Source organism: Enhydra lutris, unplaced genomic scaffold (genome assembly GCF_002288905.1).
Source record: "Enhydra lutris kenyoni isolate GAN:26980312 unplaced genomic scaffold, ASM228890v2 scaffoldscaffold2, whole genome shotgun sequence".
NCBI classification, from domain to species: domain Eukaryota; kingdom Metazoa; phylum Chordata; class Mammalia; order Carnivora; family Mustelidae; genus Enhydra; species Enhydra lutris.
In genome coordinates this window covers 19,514,030-19,530,987 of record NW_019154086.1, presented here as the reverse complement: position 1 = coordinate 19,530,987, position 16,958 = coordinate 19,514,030, and the positions used below count along the sequence as shown (strand labels likewise).

Below are 16,958 nucleotides of genomic sequence, written 5' to 3'. Positions count from 1 at the left end.
AGTAGCCTTGCCAGAAACAAACAAATAACAAAAAACAAACCAAAAAACCCTAGAATCTGATCAAGCATCTGGTTCCAACTACCAAATTACAGAAAATTCAGAGGACTGAGGAACATGTTACCTCATGGGGATACAATTTAGAAAACCTAGAACAGGAGACTCCACAGGGCAAATGACCCATTTACTTCAACAAATAAATTGCAAGAAGGAAAAAAGAAGATGGAGGGGATATTTATAGACTTAAAAACATTAAAAAGATATACCAACAATTTGCAAGGGATGTGACTTATCTGGATATGAATTTTTTCCCCCAAAGCTCTTAAAATTTTGGAGGCAATTAAAGCTTTGAATACAGACTAGATATTTGATTATACCAAAGAAACATGAGGGTTTTTGAAAGTGTGATTTTTAATGGTACCGTGGTTATGTAAAAAAAGAGTTCTTTTTATGTTTTTTAAAGATTTTATTTATTTACTTGACACACAGAGAGACATCACAAGTAGGCAGACAGACAGAGAGAGGGGGAAGCAGGCTCCCTCCTGAGCAGAGAGCCTAATGTGGGGTTTGATCCCAGGACCGTGAGATCATGACCTGAGCCGAAGGCAGAGGCTTAACCAACTGAGCCACCCAGGTGTCCCGATACCCAACTTTTCTATCAACATGGATGGGACTGGAAGAGATTATGCTGAGTGAAATAAGTCAAGCAGAGAAAGTCAATTATCATATGGTTTCATTTACTTGTGGAGCATAAGGAATAACACAGAGGACATGGGGAGATGGAGAGGAGAAGTGAGTTGGGGGAAATCAGAGGGGGAGATGAACCATGAGAGACTTAGACTCTGAGACTCTGAGAAGCAAATTGAGGGTTTTGGAGGGGAGGAGGGCGAGGGGTTGGGTGAGCCTGGTGGTGGGTATTAAGGAGGGTACATATTGCATGGAGCACTGGGTGTGGTACATGAACAATGAATTTTGGAACAGTGAAAAAATAAAATAAAATTACAAAAAAAGAATATATAAAGGATACTTACAGATCAACAATAAAAATAAAAATAACATAATTTTAAAAATGAGCAAAAGGCTTGAATAGACATTTTTCCAAAGAAGATATACAAATAACCAACAATTACATGAACTGATGTCCAACATCAATAGTTCTTAGGAAAGTGCAAATCAATGGGATAATCAGGTGATGCGCATTAAGGAGGGCACGTGATGTGATGAGCACTGGGTGTTACGGGCAGCTGATAAATTGTTGAACACTATATCTGAAACTAATGATGTACTATATGTTAGCTAATTGAATTTAAATTAAAAAAGGGAAAGTGTAAACCAAAAATCACAATAAGATAACACTTTACACCTACTAGGATAGTTACAGTTAAAAAAAAAAAGGCAGAAAATAACAAACGTTGCCAAAGATGTGGAGAAATTGCAACCCTTATATACTGCTGGGGGGAATGTGAAATGTTGCAGTCACAGACAGTTCGATGGTTCCACAATAGGTTAACACAGAACTGCATTATGACCCAGCCAGTCCACTTCTGGGCATATGCTCAAAAGGATTGAAAACAAGTATTCAAACAAAAACTTGCAACTGAATGTTCAAAGCACCAGTATTCACAATAGACAAAAGGTGAAACTAACCAAAATGTCCACTATCAGATGAATAAACAGAATGTGGTATATCCATATAATAGAGTATTATTCTGCTACGGAAAGGGAGGCCAAAGCGATGCCTGAAACAACATGGATGACTCTTGAAAATATTACACTCATTGAAAGAAGGACCAAAAAGGCTACGTACTGCATAAATGCATTTATATGAAATACCCAGAAAGCAGAGGAGTGACTGCCAGGCACGAGGGGGAGGGAAGAATGGTGCTGAAGGGGTACAGAGTTTTCTTTTGGGGTGATGGAAAAGTTCTGGAACTAGATAGTGGTAATGGTTGCACAATACTATGTACTTAAGGCCACTGTACTATATATTTTAAAATGGTTAAGATGCTAAATTTTATGTTATACATACTTAATCAGAATTTAGAAAAAGTGAGATGAGAAGATTGGTTTCAAAATAATAGTAGAAGGGGAGAAGGGGGTGAGCATGTGTTTGGGGCAGGATGGGTGGTAGTTGGGCTAGTTTGGGGCACATCGGTGTCCATTATATTGTTCTCTTTACTGTCGTGTGTTTGGGGGATTCTCTATAACACAGAGTTAAAGAAAATCCTATTATGTAGTGACAGGCAGCAGGCTGACCAAAGGAACATCCTTGCATAGAAAGAAAATATCTTCTCCAATGAGCAAAATATGTTTGTGCCCCTTCTCAAATCCCGTTTTGAAGGAACACAGTGACCAGACCTCCCACAAATGCCTCCGTTGCACGTCTATCAGCTGGAGAACACGTCTCACCACTGAGCCCCATTAGGCCACGTAATTATAGTTCCCAAGGAAAGCAGTGGAAGCCCAGTGGCTCCGGTCTTTTAAAATTAGATTGGACAAAATACTTTCAAATATTCAGTAGGAAACAATCCGGCCCTAGCCAGGCACTAATGTCAGTGATTTCTATAATTTGCTTCTCTATTCAGCTCCAGCTGAAGGCTGCTAAAGTCTTTTCATCTCACTACAGAACGAAATGATTGTTAAATTATGTAATGGGATTTAAAAAAAGAGAGAGAGAGAGAGCAAGGAAGAAACCAGCATTTGCCAGCAACTGGATCTTGGAGCCGCATAGCAACTCAGATAATTACCTCCACCAAGCAGCAAGGACCCTCCCTCGCCACAAGTAACCTCATCACATTAATAAACAGAAACAGGGCTCAACATGCCAAGCCCAGCAGCGGTAAGTCAATAACTTCCCATCCCACAAGCAAGAAATGATGGATCATTAATGTTCTCCCCAAAAGAAAGTTCTCAAAGAGGTGGCACTGGGGCAACACTACTTGCTTACATTTACTGAGAATTTGCCATGTGCCAGGTGCTGGGCTCAGTGATTTGCAGCTACTGTTTCATTAACTCTCTTTCCCTTCAATTCCCTTTTCCTTATTTACTTGGAAATGGAGCTTAGTTATGCAGGTATGCAGCCTTATCCGGAGTCTATATACTCATTAAGTATGTAGTGCAGGGGTGAAAGCATGATGCTCTCTCAAGTATTAGTTGTGTGACCTTGGGCATGCCTGTTCTCTAACCTCCCTGGACTTTGTACCCCACCCCCACCACTGTAAAATGCAAAATAAAATAAAATAAAACAAAAAACATGTTTGATGTGAATATTGTGTGTCCGTGAGTGTAAAACTCCTAGCAGCCCCAAATCTTAAACTATACTTATTACTTATATCTTAAACTATATTTATTACTTTTTATCTATTGCTCTGTTTGTACTTTCAAAAAAAAAAAAAAAAAAAAGCAATGACGAAGAGTTTCCAACTTGAAAGATGGTATCAATAGCTTCCCCAAATCCACTTCATCTTGGTGGTGAAGAATGGCTGACAGGTGCTTATAAAGGGCATTGGGCACCTGTGTTTCTAAAACTCCGATTAATAAAGAAGCACAAAGGAAACAAGTCCTTTTTTTCAAGTTTGTATCTCATGGCAAGAAGAAACAGATCTTCTTATTTGGAAGGCTGACAAGAGGTGGAGGGAGAGGTTTAGAAGGAATGGAACATTTGAAATGCTCATTCAACACCACCTAAACAACTGGGTCAGAGAACAGGATATACCTATGTGTCACTTGGGAAGAGAGAAGGACGGCTAGGTAGAAGGCAAGGACAGAACCAAGCTCATGCAGGATGGGGGTCGGACCTGGACCTAGAACTGGAACCGTTCGTTCTGCCTAGGAGATGTTTAAGAAACAGCACAGTAGGGACGCTTGGGTGGCTCAGTTGGTTAAGCATCATGATCCCAGTGTCTTGGGATTGAGCTGCATGGTGGACTCTGCTCAAAGGGGAGCCTGCTTCCCTCTCTCCCTCTGCCCCTCCCTTGCTTGTGTTCTCTCTCTCTCTTTCTCTCAAAATAAATAAATAAAATCTGAAAGAGAGAAAGAGAGAGAGAAAGAGAAAGAAAGAAAGAACGAATGAACGAAAGAAAGAGCGGTCATAGTGTAGTGTAACCCAATTAAGAGGGTTAGGGTTGCTTGGATGACTTGGACATGGTAGTTATTTTTATCTAAATCAAAAAGGTAAACTTTTAAAAACAAAGCGTTCTAACATATGTCTAACTTACATGGTTGTTCATCATGTATTTTTGCCAGTTGTCTTCTATTTCTGACCAAGATGTTTTTTCTTAGAAGTTATAGAGGGAGGGGACATTATTTAAGTAAAAGATCTTGGGTCTCAGCTGGGCCCAGGGGGAATTTTGGAAGCACTGTCTGAGCCAGCCCTAAGCTCACCTCTTTATCGGGAGGGGCCTTCAGGAGGGAGTCACCTGCTGTGGTCACTTGTCACCTGAGCTTTCCACCCCAATCACCGCTGAAGGAAATTTAAAACGTTTATCCTTAGAGCCAGTGTAAGAAGCTTAGAATGATTGCTGGGGTCCCTACAGTACTTGCTTATATGCTAGTTAACTGGTTTTAAGCTCCCATAACATGAAACAATGCCTCATGATATTTTAAAACTGCAGGAGCTAGCCAAAAATAGCTTGATTAGTTCTCCCCAAAGGTTACTAGTCAGTCAGTCACCCACACAAATAACTGACTACTAACAGATCCCTTCTTTTTTATAGGAAAAGGAGGGACAAGAGACAGGCGAGAGGAAGAAGAGGAGGGAGCAGGAAGTCGAAGGCCCGCCTAAAATGAGAGAAGTCTGAACGCAGGAACTGAAGGAGTACTCTAAGAAAAGGGTAGGAAAGAAAAACATCCAAGAATTCACAGCTCTGCAAAAGATCAGCCCATTGACCTTGAAGGCCCAGAAACATCAGTAAGGCACAAGATATTTTTATCATGTGTGGCCGGGAATAGCCACAGATCTCAACTGCACGGTTTACGAAAGTGTAAACAAAACCAGTACTTTGTTATATAGAATGCTGCCTCACTTGCCAGAGGTAGTTTAAAGTCCCACAAGATCAAACACATGTGTATAAAAGTACAAGAATTGAAGGCACACCTATGAACATATTTATCATTTAAATCTACTTCTGTAAAGGTAAGGTAAAACTGTTGGGAATTTCAAATTTGAAAAAGCAACCTAAATAATCCTTTGCATTCATTTTTAAACTAGCACGTATTTGAAAGAAAAAAAAAATTCTTTTGGCGTCTACATATTTTTAGACTTGAAAAAAAAGTGCTTGAACTATAAATTCTAAGTTTTCCAAAGATTAAAAATTGAGTCCCCAGGGCGTGAAGTGTCCCCAAACTTTGTTGATATAGTTTCTGGATAATGAACAACTTTATAACTGAGAATGACAATGGCAGTTATATGGAGCCAAATGGTATTTTTAGCCACAAGAAGCCACTAGAAAGGCTCCAATATCAATGGTCACTGGTCATCAGGTCTAAGGAGAGAGTGTCTCACAGTCAGCACAGCGGTATTCAAGGAATGACGGACGTTAGTTGCATCATGTATTTGATTTCCGGTGCTCAGATTTCTCAGGATGCACGCAAGATCTGTTGGAGAATTTTTCCTGTTAGGAGTAAAGCATTATATGTCCATTCTGGGACCCGCTCACAGAAACTAACCTTATTAAGGCTATAAGAAATGTTTAGCTCTGCTGGTCAGAATGTTATACCCAATTGAAGAACGTGGGGAGTGGATGGGAAAGCAAGCTTTCAAACAAGTAAAAATAGGAAAAGAATATAAAATACTAGCCTTAGAGGATTTATGATTAAACAATTTCATGGCTGAGGATTTGAGAAGCACAGACCTCAGCTCAGAATTCATCTAGAAAAGGAACTGGAGGTTTGTGTAGCCCAATAGTGGAATAACTTTGGGCACACAGAAGTCTTCCTTCTGCTTGGGTGGAAAGCAGTTTAAGCACAGTTCAAATGAAAGTCATTGGGATAAAAGAAGAAATCATTTGTATATTCTTGTCACAGAATCACCCACCATTAATTCATAAAAATGGTTCTTTTAAAGCTGAACTCAGGCCCTATTGCAATGTATTAAATTAGGAATGGCTTTTCTCTCTGTTTATACCTAAGTAGCATATCCTGTCTCATAGGTCATGCAATAGGGCAGCTCTGAGTCTGGTAACATGGTTACAATCACTCCTCCTAATATTTTAGGCACTCCTTCTCTAATTACCAAAGTTAGCCTTTCAAAAATTTCTACTCAAAAAAAAATAAGATTCAGTCCCTTCTTCAGACAAATGACCTGGGTTCTACATATATGAAGAGGGGAGTTCTTTAGTTATATAAGTGACAGATACTGATTAAAACAAGGCGGTAAAAAAGTAAAGAAAAGGAAAAAAAAAAAAAAAACCCTCATTTCTAATACATAGAACTCAAAAAAGAGAAATTTTAAATTGTTCGAAAGATTCAGCTGCAGGTGGCTTGAATTTTTAATAATGCTACCCACAGCATTTAAATCTTAAAACAACCAACAGTGCAAGCAGGCCTGATCTTTTGCCAGACAGGATGCCACGGCAAATGTAAACTATACTAGACCTAGGTTTGGGGATGGTGGCCAACATCACGGAAGATTCTAGAAGGGTTCTCATGGGTACATCTTGGTATCTTATCCCCAGATGACGTTATGCAGGAGCTCGACAAGTAACGTCAATGCGTGAAGCTGAGCATGTGTGGAAGGCCACAGGGAGCACTGGGACCTCTGTCCAAACTGGAGTGGGCATGTGATCCTCAAACAGCTCACACATCCTGTGGCTACTGGGGGTTTCAAGCCCAGCATTCCCGTATCATCCTATTTTTCAAAACTGCTCAAGGAATCCAGACTTTTGCGTGAAAGTGTCTGATATTTTTCTAATGTTGGCATAATTAAAACACCACCACCTTATGCGAATCAAACTAAATACATTCACTTGGACAGTATTTAGCTGCTGGGCTGCCAATTTGAAAACCCAGACCTACCCTAACATTGCTTTTTTTTTTTTTTTAAGATTTTCATTTATTTATTTGAGAGAGAGAAAGATGGAGAAAGAGAGGGAGAAAGAGAGAACGAGCGGGAGGTGGGGCAGAGGAAGAAGCAGACTCCCCGTTGAGCAGAGAGCCTGACTCAGGACTCCCTCTGAGGACCCTGCGATCATGACCTAAGTGAAAAGCTGACACTTAACTGACTGAGCCACTCAGGTGCCCCTGCCATTTTTCTTTAAGTTACTGTTTTTATGGCGCGCCTGGGTGGTTCAGTGGGTTAAAGCCTCTGCCATCGGCTCAGATCATGATCCCAGGGTCCTGGGCTCGAGCCCCACATTGGGCTCTCTGCTCGGCAGGGAGCCTGCCTCCCCATCTCTCTCTGCCTGCTACATCTCTCTCTGCTACATCTGCTCTCTGCCTACTTGTGATCTCTGTCTGTCAAATAAATAAATAAAATCTAAAAAAAAGGTTACCGTTTTTATAAGGAAGAAACGGAATGTCAGAGATGCTGCCTGTGCTATTATTAGAACCCAGGTCTCTGTATTCCAGGTCAGGTTTCAGCCCATTGCTACAATGTCCCCAAAATGCATTCCCCATAATCTGTGAACTCTTAGCTCTGCAAGGCAATACTGTTGCAATCTAAGGAATGGCTAATGGAGACTCTGCAGTACAGAAATCTGGTGTCTTACTATTTTACTACCCTGCATTTCCCAAAGCTAGTCAGAAATGTATTATATTTGGGGTGCCTGAGTGGCTCAGTGGGTTAAGCCTCTGCCTTCGGCTCAGGTCATGATCTCAGGGTCCTGGGATTGAGTCCCGCATCAGGCTGTCTGCTCAGTGGGGAGCCTGCTTCCCCCTCTTTCTCTGCCTGCCTCTCTGCCTACTTGTGCTCTCTCTCTCTGTCAAATAAATAAAATCTTTAAAAAAAGGGATGTATTATTTTTATAAGATAGTCTAGCCCTGTGATTGTGGCGGTATCAGAAGAGAGATAAAAATATGCGTGATTTCACTTTCTAATGTCAGAGAAATTGGTGCACTTCATGGATGCTACTCGTCGCTCACACCCGGTGCCTGAATGGTATGCAGCGGAATGGAGAGCGGCTCCCTACCAAGGCAAGGCAGATTGAGATGGCCGTGTCGTGTGACAGAGCTTGCTTGTTTCCAAGAGATCAGAATCTTTATTGAAAGTGCTCCCTTTTTTGATTTCCGGTTCAGGCCCACAGCAGTTGATAAAGTAGAATTACTTAGCCATTATCAGAAGTAGTTGTATTTCCGCAAAGAGATGGTACTAAACAAGAATTTATCGCTACAACAAGACTGATCGAAATCGCACAGATTATAATTCAATCAGACACCTAAAACAGCACACATATTGGCTGGTAGGCTGTGTGCAAAACCTCTAGCCACAACAAAAGAAACAACTGGGGGGTATTCCACGGAGTCTGAATACTGGGAATAAATGTTATTCGCAAGTGGTGTTTTGGGTGGCCACAGGTTATGTCTCTATATAATTCGCAGTAACATTTTATATAAATGCAATCCTAACAGAATGCTGTTAGTCCGAAGAGTCAACTCTCTGTGACCTTTCCCGGCAGGTTTAATGTACTGTTCCACGCATATTTCCCAGACTTCACATCAGTCTTATTAGTAACTGGCTGGTCTTCCTACCCTCTTTGAAAACTGGGGAACTGAGGAATGAAAAAGGTTAGAGGTGAAGTCAAAATAATTGAAACCCAAAGCCTCAGTCCTATTTGGAACACCAACTTTTGATATCAAAACTATTTTTTGCAATTAAAAAAAAAAAAAAGAATGTAGAACTCAAGAGCTCGATTCTACCAGTGGACAGCCTGGGGTTGGCTAACCCACTGGCTTTATCCCCCACCAGCTGGGAGACCCTGGGCAGATTTCCTAACTTCTCTGAGCCAAATTTCCTTGTCTGTAAAGTGGAAATAATGATACTATCTAATTCGTAGAGTGGCTGTAAATGTCTGATGATATGACAATGCAAAAGCACAAAAACTTGGCATGTGATAAGCAAGCAATAAATATTACCTGCTACTGTTATTCTTAACCTGGAATGGCTCGAATTTAGTGAGTCAGAGGCCTTGGAATAACTACACACTACCATATCCTATAATCAAGTTTCCACCAATATTGTAATCTGGTATTGATTTCCTAATTATTATGTTTCTATTCTGCCTTGACTTTTCCAAGATCTCCCTTAGTTTGTTGTCAAATAGTAAGAGCACAACTAGAAAAAGAAGATGCTCTTGCCCTCGGGGGCATTTCATGGCTTTGTATTTTCATCTCCAGTGACACAGAAGCTAACACGGGAATGGACAGACCAGTCCTCTGCAGGAGCACCAACTGATAAACGCTAGGTCCTCTGTCTTCCAAGCAGAACATGAGGCCCGTAATGTTTAATCGTAGGTGGGAAAATGGAATGTGAAGGCCTGGGTCCTCTCGCGGGGCCTGGGTTTGGGAGGGATCACTACTTGCAGATGTCCCCTTCTTGAAGTTGGCAAAGCAGACATCTTTCCCATGGTCTGGAAGGCCCTGCGTGATCTGGCCCCATGTCTCATCTCCCCATGTTTCTGGTCATATCACTCCCATTGTTATTCTCAGAAAACACCCAGTTTGGAAGGCCCTTCTGTGAGTTATCTACTATGGGGCTACCCCCTGCCTGCAACCCTATCGACCTTCCCGTGCTCTACTGGTCAGCGGCAGCATCTTCTGCAGTTTTCTTACTAATTATGTACATTGTCTGTAGTAGGAGGATAAGCTACATGTAAGTAGGGGCTTCCTCCGACGTTGTTCACTGATAGAGCCTAAGTGCTCAGAAGAGTGCCTTGTGCTAACAAGCGCTCGCTATATGTTTGTGGGATGAATGAATGGGTGGATGGTGAATGAATAAATGAACATATACTCATGGAGACTCTGGATTCCCAACAGCCACCGCTGTCTTCATGGAAGGAGCAACTGGCCAAGGTGAGAACTGGCGGGTAGCAACAGGTCCCAGGGGTAAAAATCTCCCATTCGCTCCATGCAGATGTAAATCGGCATGTTGCTTTCTCCCAGTGCCAGCTGGAAAATGGACTGCAGGTTTCGCTTATTTAAAAAAAAACATAAAACAAACTTCCAGGGCCTTTCCCAGCACTTCAGGCCAAGCTAAACCATCACAATTCAGGACGCCTGCATTCATCCACTAATGAGCTTTGAGGCCCTGGGAAAGTCAATGTACTTCATGGGGACCCAGCAAATGAAAGGACAACTAATTTTCTTTCCAACTTAAAAAATCACAGCCTCAGGAAAAGGGTAAAAACCAGTCAATCCCTGTTTGACCACTCCTTTCTTCCCTTCAACCAATGATTTCCAAATAAATACGGAGGTTTTAACAATTCACTCTCACAAGAAAACCGACAACATCCTATTGGGCCCATCTCATGAAAGAAATATTACTAGTGGGGTGTGACTCAGCTTGTATTCCTGCAGGTGATTCCTGAAGGTGATGGCTCCAGAGCCACATTTATGCTTTCTTTTCCCTGGGAACCATGCCCCTGACCAAACCAAACATGTCTCTCCTGAGAGGGCTCCAATAGCTATCATTCTCCACTTGTTACCTGCTGAAACTTATGGCAATATGGGGTCACTGCTAAAAAGCTAGATTCTTGATGATGTAGAAGTCCTTTAAGGAACACAGAGATATTCCAAATTGCATCATCTCATCATTTCTGTTGAACCCAGAGGCCACAGGTAAACTGAGCTTTCCAAGTACCGGTAGAAATCTGCTTCGTACCAATACTATTAGCAACCAAGTTTGCAGAAATGATGATTACTTTCCTTTACAGACCAACTATTTTCTGGTCATGGTACACCTAGCACCTTCCTAGCACTGAGGACACTGAGATGCAAATCACACCATCCTCGTCCTCAGGGAGCTGACTGTCTATGAGGAATAAAGATAGCCCCAAGAGAAATAAATAAAAAAAGAAGGAAGAGAAATGGCTCTCATGTTCAAGTTAAAAGAAAGTTTAGAAGAAAAAAAAGTAGACATAAAAAAGAAAAAAATTCTCAAAAATTAAATTACTGAAATGACTACCAAGATAAAAAATATCTTCAACACCATTGGTATGTATTATTCTAGACAACCCACCATTTATATATATAGGTGGGCAGATACATTTTTTCCCTTTTCTTCCATTTTTTCACAAAAATGAAAATGTGTCTTATCTAATCACAGCATTTTTTAAATGGATTAAAAATACCCATTATAGGGCTGCCTGGGTGGATAGTGGGTTAAGCCTCTGCCTTCAGCTCAGGTCCTAATCTCAGGGTTCTGGGATCAAGTCCCACATCAGGCTCTCTGCTAGGCAGGGAGCCTGCCTCCTCCCTCTCTCTCTCTCTCTCTCTCTCTCTCTACTTGTGATCTCTCTCTCTGTCAAATAAATAAAATCTTTAAAAAAAATACCCATTATAATAGTTAATTGTTTATCCATTATAAATATAAATCTACAGCATTTTAACCGGCTGATATGTCCTTTCATAGTGTCCTTCAACGGACTTACTTTAAGCAATTACCTATTGGTTAACTTCTACATACATCTTGATGTAGTTGCCCAAATATTTATTTAGGATACATTCTTTTATATCTGTGTGTTTATCCACAGGTATTCCAAATTGTCCTTGAGTAAAGAGAGTACCAACCTTCAATCTCCATTTCCATAAGCAGGGGGTCTAAGTGTCCATTCTGTGTATATCATTTAAAAAAAAAATCATTGCCAATCTACAAGTTAAGAAATAATATTTAATTCTTGTTTTCTTTTGCATTTATGTTCTTGGTATGATTCCATTTTGAGAACATCTTTATAGATAATTGATATTTCTTACTTTGTTGATCGTTGTCTTGTTCTTAACTCAATCTTTCTCTTAGTCTCATATTTTACTATTGATTTATAAAAATTCTCCATCTCTAAAGGCTACTAAATTCTGTCTCATCATATACCAAATGGATGTTTTTCCTAAATCAGTTATCTGCATTTTTATTTTGTTTATTATTATTATTATTATTATTTTTGTAATGGGTAACTTTAAGAAATGTATATGGGCAAGTTCATCAAAATTCTGTTTTGTGGATATGCCCTTGCATATATGCCCTCATATATCTTTCTTTAGTATTTTACAGTTACAACTATTTTTCCTACTACTATTACATTTTTAATTTTCACATTTACACCTATATTTAAGAGGGCATGATTAAAATCTTACTCTAACTATTTCAGAAATCACATAAGAATATATAAAATAAAGGTGATCATACAAAAAGGGTTTATTTACCCAAAAATACTTTTTTAATTCTAAATTTAAAGACAGGACTTATCGGGGAAAAAATAACCAGCAGCTCTTTTCACTTCCAAAGATTGTAATATTCAATTATCAAATGACATGAAAATCTTGTTATTTTTCTGAGCTAACATTATTATATTCCTTTTGGTCACTAACTCTATTTGCTGTGTATGTTTTATCTTCTCAGCTGGACCACAAATATCTTTTGCATTAAGAGAGTAGACTGAGATTCTTCAATAAATTATCCATGAAATAGTAGTCATGGGATCCACACAATTTAATATATAATTTGGCATATAGTAAGCTCTGTCTAATTAAATAAATTTTGTGTGTCAGACACATATTAAGAACTCTGGAAAATGAATAAGAGGATAAGTGGTTAAAAGGATATTTTTAAAGTAATTAATCCCACAGCAACATATGGGACGAATAGAGATTCAAGATAGAGAGAGACGGATAGATCAAGTAGAAGTATACAGCAAAATCTAGGCTTCCACTGAATGGGCCCACTAGCCTGAGGGACTAAGAGTGAGTAAAAGTTCCATGGACAGTAATCAGGAAGATGAGAAGAAAAGCAATCTGTGCAGGGCAAGGAGGGGAGCAGTGATTTTGGTATCAGATGTACTGAATCTACTTTCAGAGGGGCAGACTGTCAAAAATACAGGACTGGGACACACAGCTAATGGGAAAGGAAAGCAACCTATGAGAGTACTTACACAGTATCACACTGTCTTAGGTATTTCACTCACAGAACTGGAATTTAAATTTCAGTCATCCACACATTAGTGATAGGCAAGGAAAAAGACTCCCAGAGCTTGGTTAGATCATGGCTCTGCCATTTCTAGCTACAAAGACCTTAGGGCAATTTACTTACCATCTTTGTACACCTAAGTTTTGTCATCTAAGAAATGAGGAAATAAAAATGTCTCCCTCAAAGAGCTGGAATAAATGATATAATACATAAAAAGCGAATAGCATGATGCCTAAAATATAATTAAAACTCAATAAATGTACTAACTAGTGGAAAAACCAGAGAACTTAACAACTTGCTCTAGTTATGGTCTACATTAAGGGATAAAGGATAAAGATACTTAAAGATGGAGGGGCACTTAGGAGGCTCAGTCTGTTAGATGTCTAACCCATGGTTTCGGCTCAGGTCATGATCTCAGGGTCACAAGATCAAGCCCCGTGTCAGACTCCACACACAGCATAGAGTCTGCCTGAGAGTCTCTCTCTCCTTCTCCTTCTGTCCCTCCCCAGCTTGCCCACACATGCACTCACTCTCTCTGTCTCTAAATAAATAAATAAAATCTTAAAAAAAAAAAAGATGCTTAAAAGTTGGAGAGGTATATAGGGAAATGGGAAAAACCTTGAAAACACAATGTTATGGAAATCATGGGGCTAAGAGCTTCAAAGAAGTAGTTAATTAATCCAATGTGAGGATAGACGAACGAACCATTTGGCCCTGGTTGTTCTTCATGTAAAAAGCAAATCTGGATCGCACTACATACCCAAAGTTGGTCATCCATGCCTGGTGGGTTCTTTTTGATAAAAGCACCATAGTAAGTAGCAATATTCCGGTGATGAGAATATTTCTTCAACATGTTAATTTCTTGTTTGATTTCCTCCTCTTCATCCTGTATTAGAATAAAAATATTCTGTCATGAAAATCTGTTGTCCTTAGTTGGATTTTGTTTTTTTATCACCATCCATATCAACTATGTAATAAATTCTTTCTTAAGTTTTTTTCTTTTGGGGGTGCCTGGGTGGCTCAGTCATTAAGCATCTGCCTTTGGCTGGGATCACAATCCCAGGGTCTTAGGATTGAGCCCCACTTCGGGCTCCCTGCTCAGCAGAGAGCCTGCTTCTCCCTCTCCCACTCCCACTCTCCCTGCTTGTGTTCCCTCACTCGTTGTGTGTCTGTCAAATAAATAAATAAATAAATCCATACATACATACATATTTTTTTTCCTTCTGTGGTTGTAAACACATATTATTATATAACTTGACTTTCTCTCTTGACTACAAGGAAAAAAATTATAAGACAACAAATTGGCAATCTAAGAGGGTCTTCTCTTTGTACAGCAAACAGGCATAGCATACAACCTGCTAGAAAAAGAAATTGCATCCTTTGACCTGGAAAAGATCAAGGTAGACAGACCATTGAGATAAAATTCACTCTCGGCTTCCGGGAACTATGTCCACTGAGTACCTACCACTGATCATATCTGGTAGAGGAAAGATTGGGGAAAGGAAAAAAAAAATACAGTCTCTGAGATTTAAAATTTGTTAGGTTCATTTTCTTTGAAGCCTACTTTTATTGAAGTAACTGACTGAAGATGATGAAAGTCAGATGGGAAAGGGAGCGAGGGTAGTTCCCTAGATCTGAGGAAGTTCACAAAACAGGAGTACTCATCTCACTTTCAGGAAACTAAACATAAAAAGAAAGGAGGAATGTGGTAGTGCCATGGACGTGAAAAGGGCTAACTCTCCTACAGACTAAGTTTCCTGATATTCAAGTCTCATTCATTCTGAATTTCAATTTGGAGTCCATCACCTTGGGCCACTTTAGGGAGCCCTAGCATTACCGTCGGGAGTGCGCATGTGCTCTCCCATAATTTGATTTTGATATGTACACATTAGTTGGACCATAAACCAGTATTTTATTTTAGAGATTGGTGGAAAAAAATTCCATCCCAGGAGAGTTGTTTTAGATGCAGAGGTAGCAACAGTGATCTCTGCATGTAGATTGCTATATGACCTTTACCTGAAAGGGTGCCCATGCTGTGTCCCTGTCTGTCCCCTTCCATCTTGGGCTGCTCAGCCTCACTTCAGTGTCTACGGCGTCATGCCCTTCTGTGGTCTTCCATGGAATATTTTCCCCTTTCTCGTCTTCACATAATTTTTATTCATTATTCCTACTGACTTTATATGACCTCCTTAGGATGTCTTCCCTAATTCTCTCAGGCCATGTCAAGTCCCCACCTCACCCCTCATGGCTTTATCTTATCTACTCCCTACATTTAACACTTGCACCATATTGGTCTTGGTACGGAGATAAGTCATAATTGCTCTTTTACTCGACTCTCTTCTCCATGGATTGTAAGCCCTCCTCTGCCTTCAGGTCTCTGTTCCAGAGTCCCTTCCCCAGCAAAGCTCCCTGATCTGTCTCACTTGGTTTAAGCCTCGTGGATCATCACGTGTCTCTCCCTTTGTGGCACCTTTCCACATTTATCCCTCTGACCATTTGATCAAACTCTCTCTTCCCCATCAGCCCATAATAACTGTAAACACAGGAATGGTGCCTGCTTTTGCTCTTTGTAACACACCCGGCACCAGGCAAAATGCCTGTGAGAAAACATGAATAAAAGAATGAACACCTGCAAAAGGCGAGCTGCTTACAGCAGCGTTAGTGGGGCTTGAAAGGAAATGGTAAGAATAAGATGAGAAGAATGGTGAAATGCTGACATTTCCTGACCATGCAAAAATAAGTTTCAGTGAAAAACAATGGAGATTTGCCAACCTAGGAGAACAAAACATGTGACACATCACATGGGTTAACAAAATTGAAGACTAGGTGATCTCAAAATAGAATGTACAACCGGGGTGCTGAGCTGAGGAGAAGCATGTGGCCCTCATGGTGAGGAGGGGAGTTGAGGAGAGAGGGGATGGCATACTGCTGATCACTGTGTTCTCTCCTGCAACTATCAGAAACTACCTATGCCTTCGCTATTGGCCTGGGGAGGGACTGACCTTCACGGATCTTCCACTTGGCAAAGGGTCCCCACAGCACACCTCAGATGTCTTACTGTGGTGCATAGTGAGCTATTTTAAACCTACCATGTGGGGCCAAATTATTGTGGACAAATGCAGGATGTGAGCGGTACTTTGGGGAAGCCTAAACAGAAGGGGAGAAAACAGACCTGAGGGTTTCTGTGGGCAGCCTGGTATCGACAGCTGCTTCCATTAAAGAGGCAACTACATGAGGCAATAAAACACCCTTCTCTCTCCCATGGCAGCCTGCTGGTCTCACCTTCAGTCATTCTTAGCAACAAGTTGGTTCTACAAGAATTGCTGCCGGCCTTCTAAGTTCTCAAGAGGATGGAGGGTAATGTGGGAGAATCCACTGGGTGGGGAGTGTAGTGTCTTAGAAAAAGTTTACTGTACTATTAAGAAAATAAGAATTTGTGAAACAGTTAAATAACAGTATAATTCAATATATAGTTAAATCCAAAATAAATAGTATTCAAGAACAGAATGAAGGCAGCAGCTCTCTATCACTTTGCAAAGGTAAACTGAGTCAATATGAAAATGAAGAAAGCATAGGCACTGAGTCAGAAAAATGAGGGTGGGCAGGTGGGGTGTATGTTCTCTTTGGGCTCCATGATCTTAGGAAAGTAACCTATCTTTTCAACGTCAGTTTTCTCTTCTATAATTAGATAGAGATTTTATAATAGAATTTTATTATAAGCCACAGTCTTTTGTGATATTTGAATGAAGTATGTGAAAGTTATAAAGTGTAATACAAAATAAACATTATTTTTAATCTTGTCAACCAAAAAAATTAAAAAATAACAACAGTGGAAGAGCACGAATGGAGG

General features: G+C 40.2%; 1 protein-coding gene across 1 annotated transcript in view; it reads right to left on the bottom strand.

The window, feature by feature from the left end:
• LOC111147583 (TRAF2 and NCK interacting kinase) overlaps positions 1–16,958 on the bottom strand; it is a 381,965-nt gene that overhangs the window by 125,684 nt on the left and 239,323 nt on the right. The window contains exon 4 of the mRNA XM_022503698.1: positions 13,869–13,994. Within this exon, the coding sequence (XP_022359406.1) occupies positions 13,869–13,994 (126 nt within the window). The remainder of the gene's footprint in view (positions 1–13,868; positions 13,995–16,958) is intronic.